The 15,629-nt window shown below is 45.5% G+C and overlaps 1 protein-coding gene across 1 annotated transcript; it reads right to left on the reverse strand.

The window, feature by feature from the left end:
- Positions 1–267: 267 nt before the first annotated feature.
- LOC102046368 (G protein-activated inward rectifier potassium channel 1-like) lies at positions 268–12,762 on the reverse strand. Its single transcript, XM_055697622.1, has 3 exons — positions 11,942–12,762; positions 5,473–5,689; positions 268–3,520 (listed from the first exon to the last, which is right to left on the reverse strand). Exons 1-3 carry the CDS (start codon positions 12,590–12,592, stop codon positions 2,919–2,921), a joined length of 1,470 nt encoding a protein of 489 aa, XP_055553597.1. The 5' UTR covers positions 12,593–12,762; the 3' UTR covers positions 268–2,918.
- Between the last annotated feature and the right edge of the window lie 2,867 nt (positions 12,763–15,629).

Here is a 15,629-nt window from a genome sequence, read left to right on the forward strand (position 1 = left end):
GCGTAACACATGTGGAACAGCCTTTCACGTGACTATCTTGAGAAGCAGATACAGGATCCTTTCGCTCATTGTTTCTGTGTCTGTTACAAATGCACTCTGAGCTGAGTGACTTGCCAGAATGCTTGAGACCCAAGGTGGACGTAATTTTATTTTATACTAATTTTGGCTGTTCTGAAGAGTGGGGAGAGTCATCATCCATTGACACTGTCACTAAATATCCCATACCGATACATTTAATAAATGAAAACACAGATTTCAGCACATATATAATGTTGAAATTCATGTTGAAAACAACAACAAGGAGCACATCCCACCCTTCTGTAAAGTACTATTTTCCAGTTTCACACTGCAGGCAGGAGATCAAACACAAGAAAAGGCAATTCCTGCAAGCCAAGCTCTCTCTGGCTTGGATAGATCACTTCACTGCTCCACTTTAGTCATCGAGGCACGCACTTCCAATCGATATGGCCACAGCAACCCCTTGGAAATTTGACAATTCTGTCCATGTAATGAGCAGAATTTGATCCTTCTGTTGTGGAGTGCTCTGCTAGTGATAAGCACCCTGTCTACTGAGCTACTGAGCATCACATTTTGCGAAACAGCCAGGTCTGATTATGGTTCCTCACCACCAAACAGAAAAAAAAAAAAAAGAAAAAAAAGAAAAAAAAAGACCTCTTCCACAGATTGAGATGGAAAGCAGAATAGCCGAATAGTGATGCGATTGCTCTGAAGTGTAGAACCCCAGGAAATCTAAGAAAGTCCAAGTCTAGTTCTCGCCATTTCCTCATGATCAGTAAGGCAAACAGCAGTTTCAGTTACGCAAGATTTCTTTTAAAACCACAAAAGCATTTGCCCCTCTTATTCAAGGCCAGTCACTTAGAAAAAGCTGTATGACATTTTAAAGAGATACCAAATATTAAAACACTAACACCTCTGTGCAAATTTCCACTGACATCTTTTTGGTCATTTCTACAGAGAAGGTTGCCATATTCCAGGGATGATCTTCTGAAGTATTCATTCAAACAACTGAAAATAAATCATTATTAGCAGAAGCACTTTGAGAGAATGCTCCATTATGCTCAAAAAATGTGAAAGCATTCTCTCTCAGCTGCACATTTAACATGTACAGACCTGTGCCGCCTTTTCTTTCAGTATCTTAATGCATTTATGTTAAAACTGATACGTCAGGGTTAAAAGAATAAGAGACTGGTCGACTTTGGTGAGCTGGCAAGGGTTCATCAACCCTTGTACAATGTGCTAACACACGTAGAATGCAGGGAAATAACTAATTGCTACATAATTGTCGTCTGGGAGTTTAGACTAGGGGATGCACAACCGTAAGGGTACGTCATAAATAACCTCGGACAACGGTGAGAAGCACTGCAAAGGAAGAGAAACGTTTCTGTACCTAGAGAACAGGATGGTGTGTTCCAGGACTACAAGAGAATATATATTTTTTTTTTAATCTGTAGAAATGAACTGTGTGTGTGCAAGAGCCCCCAGATCGAAAGTTTATGCGGACAAAGACTTCGAGCCTTCATCAAAGAACCCTCCGAGAAGACCCTCAAGGTGGCAGCACAACGCACAAAGAGGTGGGAAAATATGTAAAACATTTCAGGGAAATAGTTTGAATATGTATTAGCTTCCTGGGAAATATTAGGGATCTGTATTAGATAGTAGCATAAAAATAGTGAGAACCAGAGCTGGGGTGTGCATGCTAGGAGGAGCGATCCCCTATGCACCCAGAGCTGCAAATAAAGAATATCTGCTTAATAATGACTCTGTCGTTAATGAGCTTTATCTCGGAATCCTGGCCCAGCCGCACCTAGCCTCCTGCCTTACCAGGGAGTGCTAGAAAGCAAGGGGGCTCAGCGACTCCGATTTTTGGTATCGAAACGGAGTTCTGCTCTGCAATGAATTTCATATTATAAATGTCAAATCTACAAAATTGTTGAGAATCATACATAACTGGAGAACGCAAGTGAAACAAAAAAAAAAATAAAAAATGAGCAGCATCAAAGACACTATTATTCCTTAGTAAAACTCTTGAAATGTGTACGTACTATTATCCACTCCTGTAATGACCGAGCATTATCTAGCACTTCCTTTAATTTACTGACAAGGAGTCTCCAAACTAAAATTTCATAAAGTTGAGTATGAGACATCCCATGAAGTTGAGCTACTGACTCGGGCCCCCTTCACAATGAGTCATTAAAATTCCACGTTATCCACCTGATCGAATGCTGGGGTCTGACTTTTGACGGGACAAATGATGCTGATGTTTATGAGAGCTTGCGTGAGTCAAGCGACACAAACGGCTACGGCAAACTGCTTCCTTTACCTGAAGGACAACAGACGAGGTTCTGGGGACACGGAGCTGGCATGCCACGCTCACGGGGACAGAAGGATGCGTGCCACCAGGCTGCACAGGATGGCCACCTCCCAGCAGGGTCCCTGAGGGAGAACGGGACGATGACCAAGCAGCGTCACAGATTCCTCCTGTGTCCTGCTGTTCTACACATCAGCAACACTCCCAAGGTCTGAGCTGCACAAAATTGTGTTTCAGCTGGCTTTTACGCCCTTCTGGCTTGACCTCTGACCATTGCACTCTGCAACTAAGGATCTGGTCCTTGCTTCGTGAAAAAGCATCTGCATGTATGGAAGACAATGTAGATTTGCAACAAGCATGCCGACAAACACCGTGAGGGCAGCGATCTCTTTGGCACGACAGTCTAACCTCACTGCCCCTCAAAGTCCTACTACGCTACCTAAGTTGGATCTGTACAGAACAATCATACAAAAAGGATTGTTCTTCCTGAAAGCAGCAAAACCAAACGATGACTTTACCGTACAACAACTCTTTCAGGTCAGCAGTCTCGAATGCAGTTTATCAGCAACAACTCCCATTGCTTCTGCTCTTAGGAGAGGCGATCAGAGTTCATTTTTCGAAGTTTGGCAGGAAAATTATCTTCCAGTTTCATCTCCAGAGCACACATACTGGGAGGGCTCTTCTGTACCTGGAGATCGCCGGTCGACTGAGTCAAAGCCTCAACATTTAATTTTAAGGCTTTCAGCTGTATCCTGTCATCACTGTCTTCACCATCAGACATGGAACTTATTTCTTGAATTTTCAAGAGATCTCCAGTACTGCAAGTCTTCTCTGTGTTACTGGAACTCATTCTCAGGGCTCTTCTTGGAAGGTCTTCCTTCCTTGAGCTAATCTTCTGAAGTTTAAGTGGGAGCTTGTTTATCTCTCCTGCGATATCAATACACTCAAGTGAACAAACCTGCTCTCTCCTGGTCTGGTTATTATCGGCAGGACTATTCCAAGGAGATGATAGGGACAGGTTTTCTTCTTGCTCTTTAACACTGTAAGGAGGAGTGGGGACTTCAAACGTGGCATGAAACTGAGAATAATCAACATGGAAAAACCCATCTTCTAGGGACATGACCGGCAGGAATCTGTGACCCCAAAGAACTTCATCTTCTGTATATGAGGTCCTGGCTTGACACGTCATTCCTATGGAAACAAGAGACAAGAGCATGAAATTCGAATGTGAGCACGCAGACCAGCACATGGAACAAAAAATACCAAGGTAAGGCTGACCGATAAAAATCAACTGTAGCCTGTAAGCTAAAAAATTTATAGATTACAAAACAGTGCGATTGTCCCTAGTCAATCTCCCAACAGTCCGGGGAGTGTTGACTCTAATTGACTGACCAGATTTTTATGCAAATCTTGGATTAAGTATTGCAGAGACACACCAAGCAAACAGCTTTTGATAGAAGTAAAACATAAAATTAAGACAGTATTATCTCGCTAGCAAAACATAAAATTAAGACAGTATCATCTCGCTAGCAAAACATAAAATTAAGACAGTATTATCTCGCTAGCAAAACATAAAATTAAGACAGTATTATGTTGCTAGCAACAACGATGTTACAGATTGGACGTAATACTGTTTCTTGGAAGAGAAAGAACCACTGCTGGGCAGAGGCTTACAGCATTCTCTGGCCAACGCTGGGCGTGGGGGGAGCCAAAGCTAAATGCAAAATTTTATCCTCCATTCCTTCTACAGGTCAGGCTGCCTTTTCTCCAAACAACGTGTCAAAGATAACAGTCATGCAGAGACACTGCAGCTGCCTTTCGTGCCAAGACATAGGTACCGCTATAAAGCTTGTAGAAGAATTTGTTCCACTTTGTGCAAACGTACCCCATGGGCAGTATTAACACGGGTGAACCGACAGCTCAAATGTGTTTCAACCAAGCCAACAAACGTCTCACAATCTCGGCACAACAGTGCTGCTGATAATTAATGCAAATATCCCAGGTGAGCAGAACTTTAAGACCTCCCATCACGGTACCCTTCAGAGGCAGAATCAGCACTCAGAAAGCCCAAACTGTGGTTTGCTCGCCGGTTACTGCTACATTAATTCTCAGACAAATGTCAAATGTTTCCCTTGCGATACCGGGTGAGGTAATTGCATGAAGTGCGGTTATGAACGCGTGCTTATCTAAGATACATCGTTCCGTTGCAGGATGAGAAGAGGCTTCTGTGGGGATCTAAAGGCTGCCCCACTCGACCTGAAAGGGTGTTCTGCCCCGGTGGATCATGTATTTGTTTAGGGCTCAGTCCAGCAGGTGGATAGAAATCAGTCAGCCCCATCTCCTGTCCGGCAGGAGCTGACTGCACGTGGCTGTGCCAGAAGGACATCCCCGTTTCCAAGGCAGGAACGAAGCGCCAGGTAATCTTGGTGAAAGAAGGTTGAAAATGCCTTTTGATTAATCAAAGTTCAACAAATCCTCAAAAGAAAGGAGAGGAAGATCGGGATATTGATGAACTTACTGAATGATTTGGACTTCAACAGTACGCGTGGCTCCTCGACACAGAGCTGCTAATGTAACCGCAGCGCATCGCCGCAGGATTCATAGAATTAACTCCCCAAATGACAAGACCACAGTGTCAGCTGTCATAGGGACAACGCCGTATCAAGATTTAAAAAAAGAAAAAAAAAAAAGATGAAAAAAACCCCAAAGCCCTGCTCTTATTTGTTGATAACCACATGTTCCGACAATCTTTGTGACTATGTGGTCTGTATTTGTACTGTGAAATAACTTCATGTGTTATTTTTGCCTTCAATTTAATGCGAGCTGGGCTGAAAAGTTCGATGTTCTTTCAGGGTGGTGGTCCTTAAAACAGGGTGCTGTACTCCTCTGCATGCCATACTTATAGTGTGCATCTCTTCTTGGATGCGTTGGCCACGTTGGGCATCGGTAACGAAGAGCCCTACGGCGAAGGGAGGTCTCCTACCAGCTGGTAAAGCCACTGAAGCTCTGTAGCATATGGTGGGATATTCTGGAGCATCCAGGATTACCATCCCAAAAAGATTAACAGCTGCCTCGCTAAAAACATCAGCACTGAAAACAAAAGACTAAAAATTAAAGAGTATGGATATTATTCTAAGTCTTACCAGTAGTCTCAACGATTCCTTCAAGGATGACAACTATTTCAAATTGCTCGCTTCTCAGTGATCTTTGTGAGAGACAAAAAAAGGGGCTCTTTGAGTTAATTTCATGACAGATCGTTAATGGGGAAACTAAAAACAGCTGGTCAGCTCCAGTTCCAAATCCAACATCCAGTTCACACTGGTCTAGCGGCAGAAATTCTCCCTCCGGTGTCTGTCGGGACTAAAGATGAAAAGATGAAAAGTAATCACCGTGTGAGGCAAAACATGAAATCAATGCAAAGAAGTTTAAACCTGCCTCTTTCATGATATTATCATCTATATATTAGGTCTGGGGTCTTCATGATGGAGATATAAGTAATGCTAAATACTATAAGGCTATAGTATTTATGACTACATATATATATATTATGTATGACCAAGTTTGACTTATCATGCCACTAGATCTCATTATCATCTACAAACTTTGCTACGATATATATTCTCAAATTTTTTTTTTCGACAAAAACTTCAGGCACCACACTACATGTCTTACAATGGATGCTCGCCATGAACATCCTGCGACAACGGTTCCCGTGAAAGAGAGCAAAATTTTTTAATCCATTGCCTGAATTCATGTTTTGTTATTTTTATGTGTTACTGATTTTTGTTTGGCAGACACTGCGATGTACTAACTCAAAGGTAAGCTCACAGTAATTGTACAATACATCTGATAAGTGACGTTTCCACAAAAACATCTGAACCGACGTTAACAATGCTATCACCCCCTGCCAATTTGCACGTGATCTTAATAATGAACTTATGATCATTATTAAGCTAAGCGCCCTGTTTTTATTCATGCCATTTTACGGGTCCAATAAAAATACTCACATGATCGCTTCCCCCTGCCCCGTAGTGCTCTGCCCAATTTTTTCTGCTATTCAAAATATAACTAAAAATTACCTCAGTTGGCCAGGCAGCTCCTCAGCTGATTGCTTTAAAGGTAGAATTTAATGATTAATAACAGGCAAAAATTGCCCATTAAAATTAGAAGCTTTGCAGAGCCTATTTAAAATCATTTTCGCTTATTGCTTCGTTAGAAAGCATTTAACTCTTTTTAAGAAGCTGACCATAAATGATAAGATTATTCTGTAGTTACTAAATAGTTTTACCGTGTTGCATTGGTATCGGTTCCATCATTTGGGAACTATCCGTTAGTCCTGAGAGCAAGCCAAAGCAGTTTTACCATTGACTTAGATCTGATTGGTATTCTTTTAAGAAAATTTCTGTCTTTAAAAAAAATCCCCAAGCAACTAGTATACCTTCAGACTGTCTCTCTGCTTTACCTGCATCTTAAAAATGCTGAATTTTGAAGTGCCCAGTATTTACTGGCGATTACATCGCCAGTTAGGTAGCTCAGTACAGCTCCTTCTGAAAATACAATGCATTACTTCATGATGTGCTATGTGCCTGTTCTCCCCTACTGATGAGGACAAGGAGAGTAGCAGCTGATTGCTCGTAAAAGCGCTCTCACAAATTATTTGGGCTTTGCAAGGTCAAAGCCAGCGCTGTGAAATACAAGCGCTCAAACCCACTGCTCTGTAGCAGTCTTGACAGTCTGTTGCAAAGGTGTAATTGAACAAAAGCAAAACCATCCCTGCTCTTTTCCAGAGGGAACGTACAGAATGACGTTGTAGGCTACACCACTACTGCCACCTGGTTACTACCAGGTGCACAAACTGGTTGGCAACGTACGATCTTTGCTCCAAGGTAACAAGCTCAATACGAGCTGTATGAACCAAGACCTCCAATTTTCCCCAAGTTTTATCAAATACAGTTACCTAGGCAAAGCTGTGCATATCTGCACAAACTGCTGCCTGAATGGCTTAAGGACTGTTTCACCTACAAACTATTCTTCTCTGTGGAATAGTCTTCGATCAAATCCAGTCAATAGTAAACAAACCCAGCGAGGATGATTAGAGGTCACAGACCTGGGAGAAAGCAAAAGGTTGTGTTTGAGGGATTTGGTATCTTACATACAGGACTAATTCATGCAGGGCATGGAGAATTATTAAAAGCAACTTATTTGTTAAATAAAAACAAACTAACTTGAACGAAGGTAGCTTAATAGCCCTAATATGTTAAGACTCCTAGGCAGCGACCTGGTTGCATATATAGAGCTTTACTCAAAAGATCACAAAACAGGGCAGAGGACTATAAAATGTCAGCAGTAAGTGTGGAAGGAACACTGGGGATTCTTTATTTTGACCACTTGCATAATAGAAAGTCAAATAAATTCTGCAGATTAATACATGCTTGAACAAGGGCACAATTACTGCAAAACGCCCCAGCTTTCATTTTAAATGTGGCCAGAGATGGAGAGCCCAAAGGTCTACAGAAGTTTCTTTGAAGGTTAATTGCCTCACAGCTAAGAAAAAAAAAGGCTCTTTTTGTGTCTGGATTTTTCCATCTTTAACTTTCTGCCACTGGATCTTTGCTTTGTTTCTCATTACTAGGCAGACTTCCACTGCATCGCCACTTCGTCTGGTTTTGTGTCTGACCAGACATTTTCTGCCCTTTGAGGCTTTGCTCCTGTGCTTTATTCACTCTTGGTCTTTTCAAAACCCCATTGTTTATGCACGTCCTTCTTTAACTGTATATGATGTGGGTTTATTATTATTAACGCTCTTTCAGTTCACTCCTTTAGAGAACTCGTGTGTTTTGCTACCCAGGTGGACTAATTAAGCATTGGAGTAGAAAACGTGGGATGCAAAAGACAGATGAGCATTGAGTTTAATATTGCAGTACACTGTAGGGAAACTCAGGAATCTAGAAAATGCTAAACTAGCATGTGGCTAATTTTCCATGTAGAACTACAGTATTTTCAGTTCTGAAGAAGTGAGAGGAAAAGCCCTGATCTCACCTAGGTGGCTGCTGCCCCTCCTTAGACTAGAACCCTGCAAGAACATTTATTACATAGATTACATCACTAAATAATATGAACTTGTTACTTTGTTTACTGCTATTCAAGGATTGCGTGGTTTGTGTCTAGCTGCCCCAAGCTGTAAATACAACCTGAGTGACCAGAGAGGAGGACACACAGAGGGGGACATTCCCAAACCTCAGAGGAAGGTAATCAAGAAGATGGAGCCAGGCTCTTCACAGCCGCGCACAGCTGGAGCAAGGGAGACGACAGGAGTTCAGATTGGATTGAAGAAAAACTTTTCCATCACGAGGACAGTTAATTAGTGGAAGACCTTGCCCCAAAAGGCTGTGCAGTCTCCGTCCTTAGAAGTTTCCAAACCAGACTGGGAAAAAAGCTCAGAGCAACCTGGGCTGAGCTCCCAGGTCACCACACGCTGAGCAGGAGGTTGGACTAGAGACCCCCCAAGGTCCCTTCCAATCTGGATGATTCTAAGATATTAAGACACGTATTTCCACTTTCTGCACGTGCCCTGCTTATCAAGTTATCGAGATTACAATATAACGGGTCTTCTTATTTGCAATACCTGTCATCTGCCATCTGCAAATTTTCTGTTAACAATTTTGTTTGCTTTCAGCTTATTCAAAGCCGTTAATTAGTACAGCTCAGGTGCCTGCTGGCCATAACCCAAAGTGCACTGGCTCTACAGCTACTACACTTCACAATTGTATTTTTTAAACTTTTTCTTAGCATATATTGAAAACAGGTTAAGGTGATCTTACATTCCTCGGCTTTCTGAATCAAAATGTCCTACACTATGAGCTGAAGCACTTTACAGACCACTTCACACACCAACATTATCAGTGACATGTACAGTCCTATCAAGAGAAGATAAAAAAGGGTATCATAACTAATCTTTTGAAAAATCAGTACTGATAGCCATAGTAACTAATTTTTAAAAAATCAGTACTGATAGCCATAGGGTGGATGCTGGTTGCTGCTGCTGTCACGGGATCACTCAGGGGTACTGCTGAGGTCCAGAAATTAACAGGCAGAAAAATAACAGTTCACTGTGACACTGAAAAGGCCACAACTTGGAACCGCACATTTTCAGCAGCTACTTCCAGCCAGCTCCTTTCTGTTTCTTGCCCCAGCTGTTTGCTTTTGCCTGCTTCTAGAGCACTTTAATGTAAATTAGAGGCTCAGGTTTCTGAAAAAGCTTTTTGCTGAAACTCAGTCTTGTAACTGTTTTCCTAACTCTCCACAACCCAGTCTAAAAAGGGCCTGGGATTCTTCCAGAACATCACTATGCCATGTTGCTGGGCAGCCTCCTGGACCAAAAAAAAAAGCCAGCACAGTGTGGTGGCACCACTGTAATGTCCCAACTGTCCTACAACACGTATCACACCATCAGAAAATGCCATTCGGACACACTCAGCTTGGTATTTTGTTTTTACAAAGGTAAATCCTCAGGACTCCAATTGGTCTGATCTAATCATTATGTTCACTACTAAATACATCTTCTATCTCAAGGGCAAAAGTGTGATAAGGCATATTTCTTCACATTCTTTTACCGTGATACAAGTGAAAAAAAAAATTAATCTAGCTCTCTAATGGGGTGCAGGGGAAATGTAGCAAGATCAGCTGTCAACAGCAGGGCATGAAGCACAAAGAGCACAAATCACAAAAAGGCAGAACTCGCTAAAGAGAAAGGGAGTTCCAGCCCACTCACCCCAAGTTTCCAGGAGACACGAGCTACTTCAAAGCAGCTGACGTAAATTCACACGCTGCCGAAACGGCCGCTGTGACTTCTGGAGTGCTGTGTCCACTTCAAGGGGCACCTCACCAAACCCAGGAGGATTTGCAGAAAGACGAGGATTTGCAGAAAGACGTGGGAACTAACACCGTGCTTTGTGATCAGGACTGAGGGGGCAGCTAGGACACAAACATTCCCTTCTAAACTTTCCTGTGTCCGTAGCTTCTATTTGCAAAGCAGCTTGAACCCAAGTCACGGCCACAATGATCATTAAAAAGCAATCAAACGCTTCTCACTGATTAATCGTCTAGTCTATGGAACAGCTATCATAAGACAAATCGGTCAAGCAGGTCCATCAGATGTCCTTGTGTTTTCTGTCCCAGTCGTGTGCACATGAGCATTGTGTAGCAAGGAGATTATCAGCACTAAGTGCTCCAGGTTGCGTGTTTGGTGTCTTATTTCAAAAGAAATTTATAGCAAACTACGGTCACTGTAAAAACACAACTGTAACACCTAACGCCACTTTTATGCCACTTTGACTTGCATTCCGTCTTGGAATACTTTAGAGGAGGCTTTCTGCTATTTTTTAATAGTTAAGAGATCAACAAAAATCATGGTTTAGCTGGCTTTCCAATTCCTACCAAAACTGCTCTGTTGTAACTCCTGACAGCTTGTTCCCATATATATATATATATACACATATATATATCTCCAACCTCTTTTTGAATCTTAGCAGATTCTCCATCTTAAATGGTATTCTGTGGCAAGAAAAATTAACAGCTCAGTCAAGCAGTCTGCGCAGAACAGAAGGAAAACGGCCTTTTGCATTTACCACTGTCCCATCCCCTGCTGTATCATGCTTGTTTCTGCAAATTATTAAAGCATCCAAACAGTTGCTCCAGGCAGAGGATTACCACAGAGAATATAGAACATTTACAACATTCAGATATGATATTCTGAAATTAAGGTAATCACTGGGATCCAGCTTCTGATGCTCCCCATCAAGTGCACTCCTGTGACAAGATGGAGCTGCTACGAGCTGCTATGTCGCTTTCTCTTGGCATGCCGCACGGTTTTCCTTCCATTCTGCTCCTGCCCAATGTATCTTCTGGACTTCCGTGCCTGCCAAACTCTACTGTCTCCTGATGATTTTTTTGGTTATGATCTCCTTTGAATTCCAGTTTTCTTGCATTCTGAATCACAGTGACCATTGCCAGTGATTAATAAATACATACTGGTGACAATCAAAGGGCCTTTCCACTAAAGCACCTGCACGATCCCTCTGGAATGCTAGAAGACCACTGCCTGGAACCATGGGGCAAGGAACCGCAAGGTAAAGCTCCCCAGGTCTCCACAAGGGGAAGAGGAGGCCACGGTTGATCTTTGTCCTAATTTTATGTCACCACAAAATGGGTTTAATGTCACCACAAAATCAATTTCTTATTCCCAGCTGTCACTTGCTAAGAGGCACGCTTTGGAATCCCTCCCTGCAACTCTCCTGTATCCCGACTCATCCATCCTTCCCGATGAAACCATTCCTGCCAGCCTCACGATCCACTGGCACGTCCCTGGGAGGTCTCCAATGAGCCATTCTCCCCTACGCCTGCTTGAGTCTTTCGTGGCTCCTACTATGGACAGCTACTGCTAATTTTTCTGAAGCCCTTCATACGACCCCAGCCACGTCCTCTCGCCCACAGGCCAAGGGACAAGGCAGCCACCCCCACGGCGGGGCAGAGCCCCCCAGCAGGGGCTGCAGAGGGGCAGCCCGGTGCCACCCTGCAGTGCACCTGCATCACCCACCGCCCCCCAGCCCTCACCTTGATCAGCTTGCAGCGGATCTGGGCAGACACCATGTGGCTGTTGCGGAGGTTGCCGACACGGAACATGAGGCAGAGCTTGCCATCCCGCTGGGAGACGACTGCGGCACGGCTGAACATGAGGGTCTCGGCTCGCTTCTTGGGCTGGGACATCTTGATGAACATGCAGCCGATGAGGAAGGCGTCCACGATGGAGCCCAGCAGCGACTGGAAGAGGAAGAGGACGATGCCCTCCGGGCAGCGCTCGGTAATGTAGCGGTGGCCGTAGCCGATGGTGGCCTCGGTCTCTATGAAGAAGAGGAAGGCGGAGGGGAAGTTGTACACGTTGGCCACGCAAGGGCTATAAGCGGCGTCGTGCGGCCGGTGCAGGTCGCCCCGCAGGTAGGCGATGCCCCACCACATGGAGGCCATCACCAGCCAGGCCACCGTGTAGGTCAGCAGGAAGATGAGCAGGTTCCAGCGCCACTTGAGGTCCACCAGCGTGGTGAAGAGGTCGGAGAGGTAGCGGCTGCTCTCGCCGCCCAGGTTGCCATGCTGCACGTTGCAGCGCCCATTCTTGTCCACGAAGCGCTGCCGCTCCGGGCGGGTGCCGCCGCGGGCCGGGCCCACCGCCTGGTACGTGTCCCCCAGCTTCCTGCGCACGGCCGACATGCTGCGGCCGCCGGGGCCGCCGGGAGGGGCGGCGGGGCCCGCAACCCCCTGCGCGCAGCGGCCGCCGGGCAGCGGGGTCCGGCGGGGGGGCGGCCAGGGCAGCGGCGACCGGAGCGAGAGCCGGCGGGGCTGCGCGGCCGGCGGGGCAGCGGCACCGGGGGCGGGGCCGGGGCGGAGCTGGGCGGGGACAGGCGCGGGGGGCGGGGCCGGGCTGGGCCGGGGCGGGGGCGGGGGCGGGGGCTGGGGCCGGGCAGGGCCGGGAGCTGGGGGCCGGGCCGGGCTCGGAGCTGGAGGCCGGGCCGGGGGCAGGGACTGGGGCCGGGCAGGGTCAGGCCAGGCCGGGCCGTGGTCGGTGGCTGGGGCCGGGCCGGGGGGCCAGGCCGGGCCGGGGGCATGGGGGCAGGGGGCCAGGCAGGGCTGGGGGCCGGGGCGGCCGGCGGGCGCAGAGGGCAGCGGGGCGGTGAGCGCTCCCTCCCCGGCGCCGCTCCGCTCCCAGCCGTTCGCAGCCAGCGCCTCGCCCCGCGCCCGGAGACCCCCGGCGGCGCGAGTGACCCCTTCAGGATGTGGCACCGTGACACCCCGGTGGCAGAGCTGCGGCTGCCGGAGACCGCAGGGGGCTGCCGGGCCCGGCCGCCGGGGGCTTTGAAGGGAGACGGTGAGCTAGGTCAGCCCTGGAGCAAAGCAAGGCGAGGACGCTAACCCCGGCCCGCACTAGAAAGAAAATAAGTTTTCCGTCCGAAAGAGGGTTCCCTACAAGCTCAAGCGATTCCCATGCACCTCTCGTGCTTCTGACAGACAGAAAAGCCCTGAAATCAACAGTGTTAAATCACTAACGGCATTAGAAACTTAAAGTGGGGCAATGCTACTGACTTTCCTCCTCTCCCCCCCTACTGTTTTTAATGTTGTTTCTCAAAAAGAATCATTATTTTATATATAAGAACAGTCTTATTCAGGTCGGTCATTTCAACACCTAATTTTCAGCAAAGCATTGTCATTACAAAACTCTAGCCCACAGTTATAGAGCTTTCAGAAAGTAAGTTTGTAATAACCGGTAATTGCATTTTGCTTCCGTTCTAGACTGGCCACTGAACAAACGATTAGTCTGTCTTCAGTTTAATTTCAGTATTTTCACCAAATGCTAAAGCACAGGCAAGTATTTTTCACATGTTCACACTACCAGTCTTGACATTACTTTATTAATACTTTCCAAGGAGGGTCTGTGCGTGACTGCAGTAGCTCCTCAGTGGTATTTCAGGAGCCGTATTTTCCAGAACTCAAGAGGACACGGTTCTCTTCCCTCTAATTTCCTCTCAAATCAAGTACATAATTTTCACTGCAAATACAGAAAGCAAGTACCAGATGGGCTGAACAATTTGAGATTAATTTCAGCGGTCAACCGAGCTTTAGCAAAACATTTCCTTGTCCCTAAGTAGCCATTACCAGAAGAGTACTATATTGCTGATATTTCTTGCAAAAAAGGACTACAGCAGCAGAGTCCATGAGAAGGCATCATCCAAGATGTGGATAAAACCCTTCCAATTTTTTAGTGCTCCAACAATATGCTCGTTGGGCAGTTTCTTAATATTCAGGAGGATGAGACAGTAACAGGCAAGTCATCTACCTTTCTAACTCAACATTAATTTTTTAAAGCACATATTGTCTTTTGGAGGGAGGTTCGTTATCTACCATTCACCAAAGAGAAATGTGATGACCTAGCTGTACAGGACACAAATACCCAGTTTTGGTAATCCCACACTCCTGCCTTGCAGGTTAAGTGGATGATGCCAAGCCTTACCACCAATTCAGAAATGCTTGATGGCTTTTGTCATGTTATTTCATGCGCATCTATGCTACCCAGTGCAGTAAGGTGGAAAAAATACACAGCTCACATCAGTGTTTCAGCTCAGCACCAAACAGATGCAGCACCTTGTTGGCTGCCAGCAGGGCTCATCTGTATGCAGTAAGGACTACAGTGACAGTTACATGCCTGTTCTGGAGCCAGTTCAGTCTGCTAGCTGCACAGCATATGCCTGATTTTTAAACATCTGCATTTCTTTTATTGTTCTCTAAGTGTGCAACGTTTTCCACCGCTTTGTCCTCACCTATCTCCTTAAAGTAAAAAAAAAAAAAAGGCCCCCAAATCTCTCAAACGCTCGCAACCAATCATTTTCAGAATAATTCACAACTAAACACGTCAGCCTTAATGGTTTAATGATTCTTAAGGCATACACTTGGCTGTATCAGTACACACTGGACATTAGTGATGTCATTCCTCTTCCTTGTCATCCATTCTTGAAGTCTTCCTCATTTTTTGCACACTACATCTAAAATCAAGAGTACAAATATATGGGGAGGGGGCAATATTTTGGGTTTTATTTGGTCTCTGCCAGTGGCATAAACCTCAGCTTAACTAGCCTCCTTGCAGACACCCTGATGGCGTTTACCTAGAGATTATGGGTTACATTCATAAAAGGCCATATGTACCAAAATCGAAACATGTATCTTAACATCCTGCATAGCTCCCCACCCATTCTGGAGTCTGTCAGGTTTTTGAAGAATGCTCCCGCATTTTGCCTCCAGAACAGAGAGGTGCCTTCCTCCAGTTGCAGTCTGTACTCCCCACGCTCACTCACCAAACCTGCTGGCACAGTCCCAGTCTCACACAGAAGGGAAGACGAAGCAGGAGTGCTGTGTTTTTTCAAAGTGCTCAGCCAGGGCTGAAATGTACCACCTGAATTCCCTTTAACATAAATCTTCAGCTTGCTAGGGAAGTGCACTGTTCAGCGAACTGGCTACTTGCACTGTACTATAAACATGGCCCATCTAAGCCTTTCCAAACAGTAACACATTCATGATGAATTTCTGTTTACCACTACAGGTGGTAGCATTACTGCTGTGTGCAGCAGTGAAGCTGTGAAACAGAGCAAGGTCTTTAAAAAGATTAGTCAGCATGAGTTTGGTACAGTGCTCTGGGTGATGCTCTGTGTTGAGAAAGGAATGTACTCGGAATAATTAGAGAAGGTTCCACTGACGAAAT

The sequence above is a fragment of the Falco cherrug genome, chromosome 20 (genome assembly GCF_023634085.1).
Source record: "Falco cherrug isolate bFalChe1 chromosome 20, bFalChe1.pri, whole genome shotgun sequence".
Lineage (NCBI taxonomy): Eukaryota > Metazoa > Chordata > Aves > Falconiformes > Falconidae > Falco > Falco cherrug.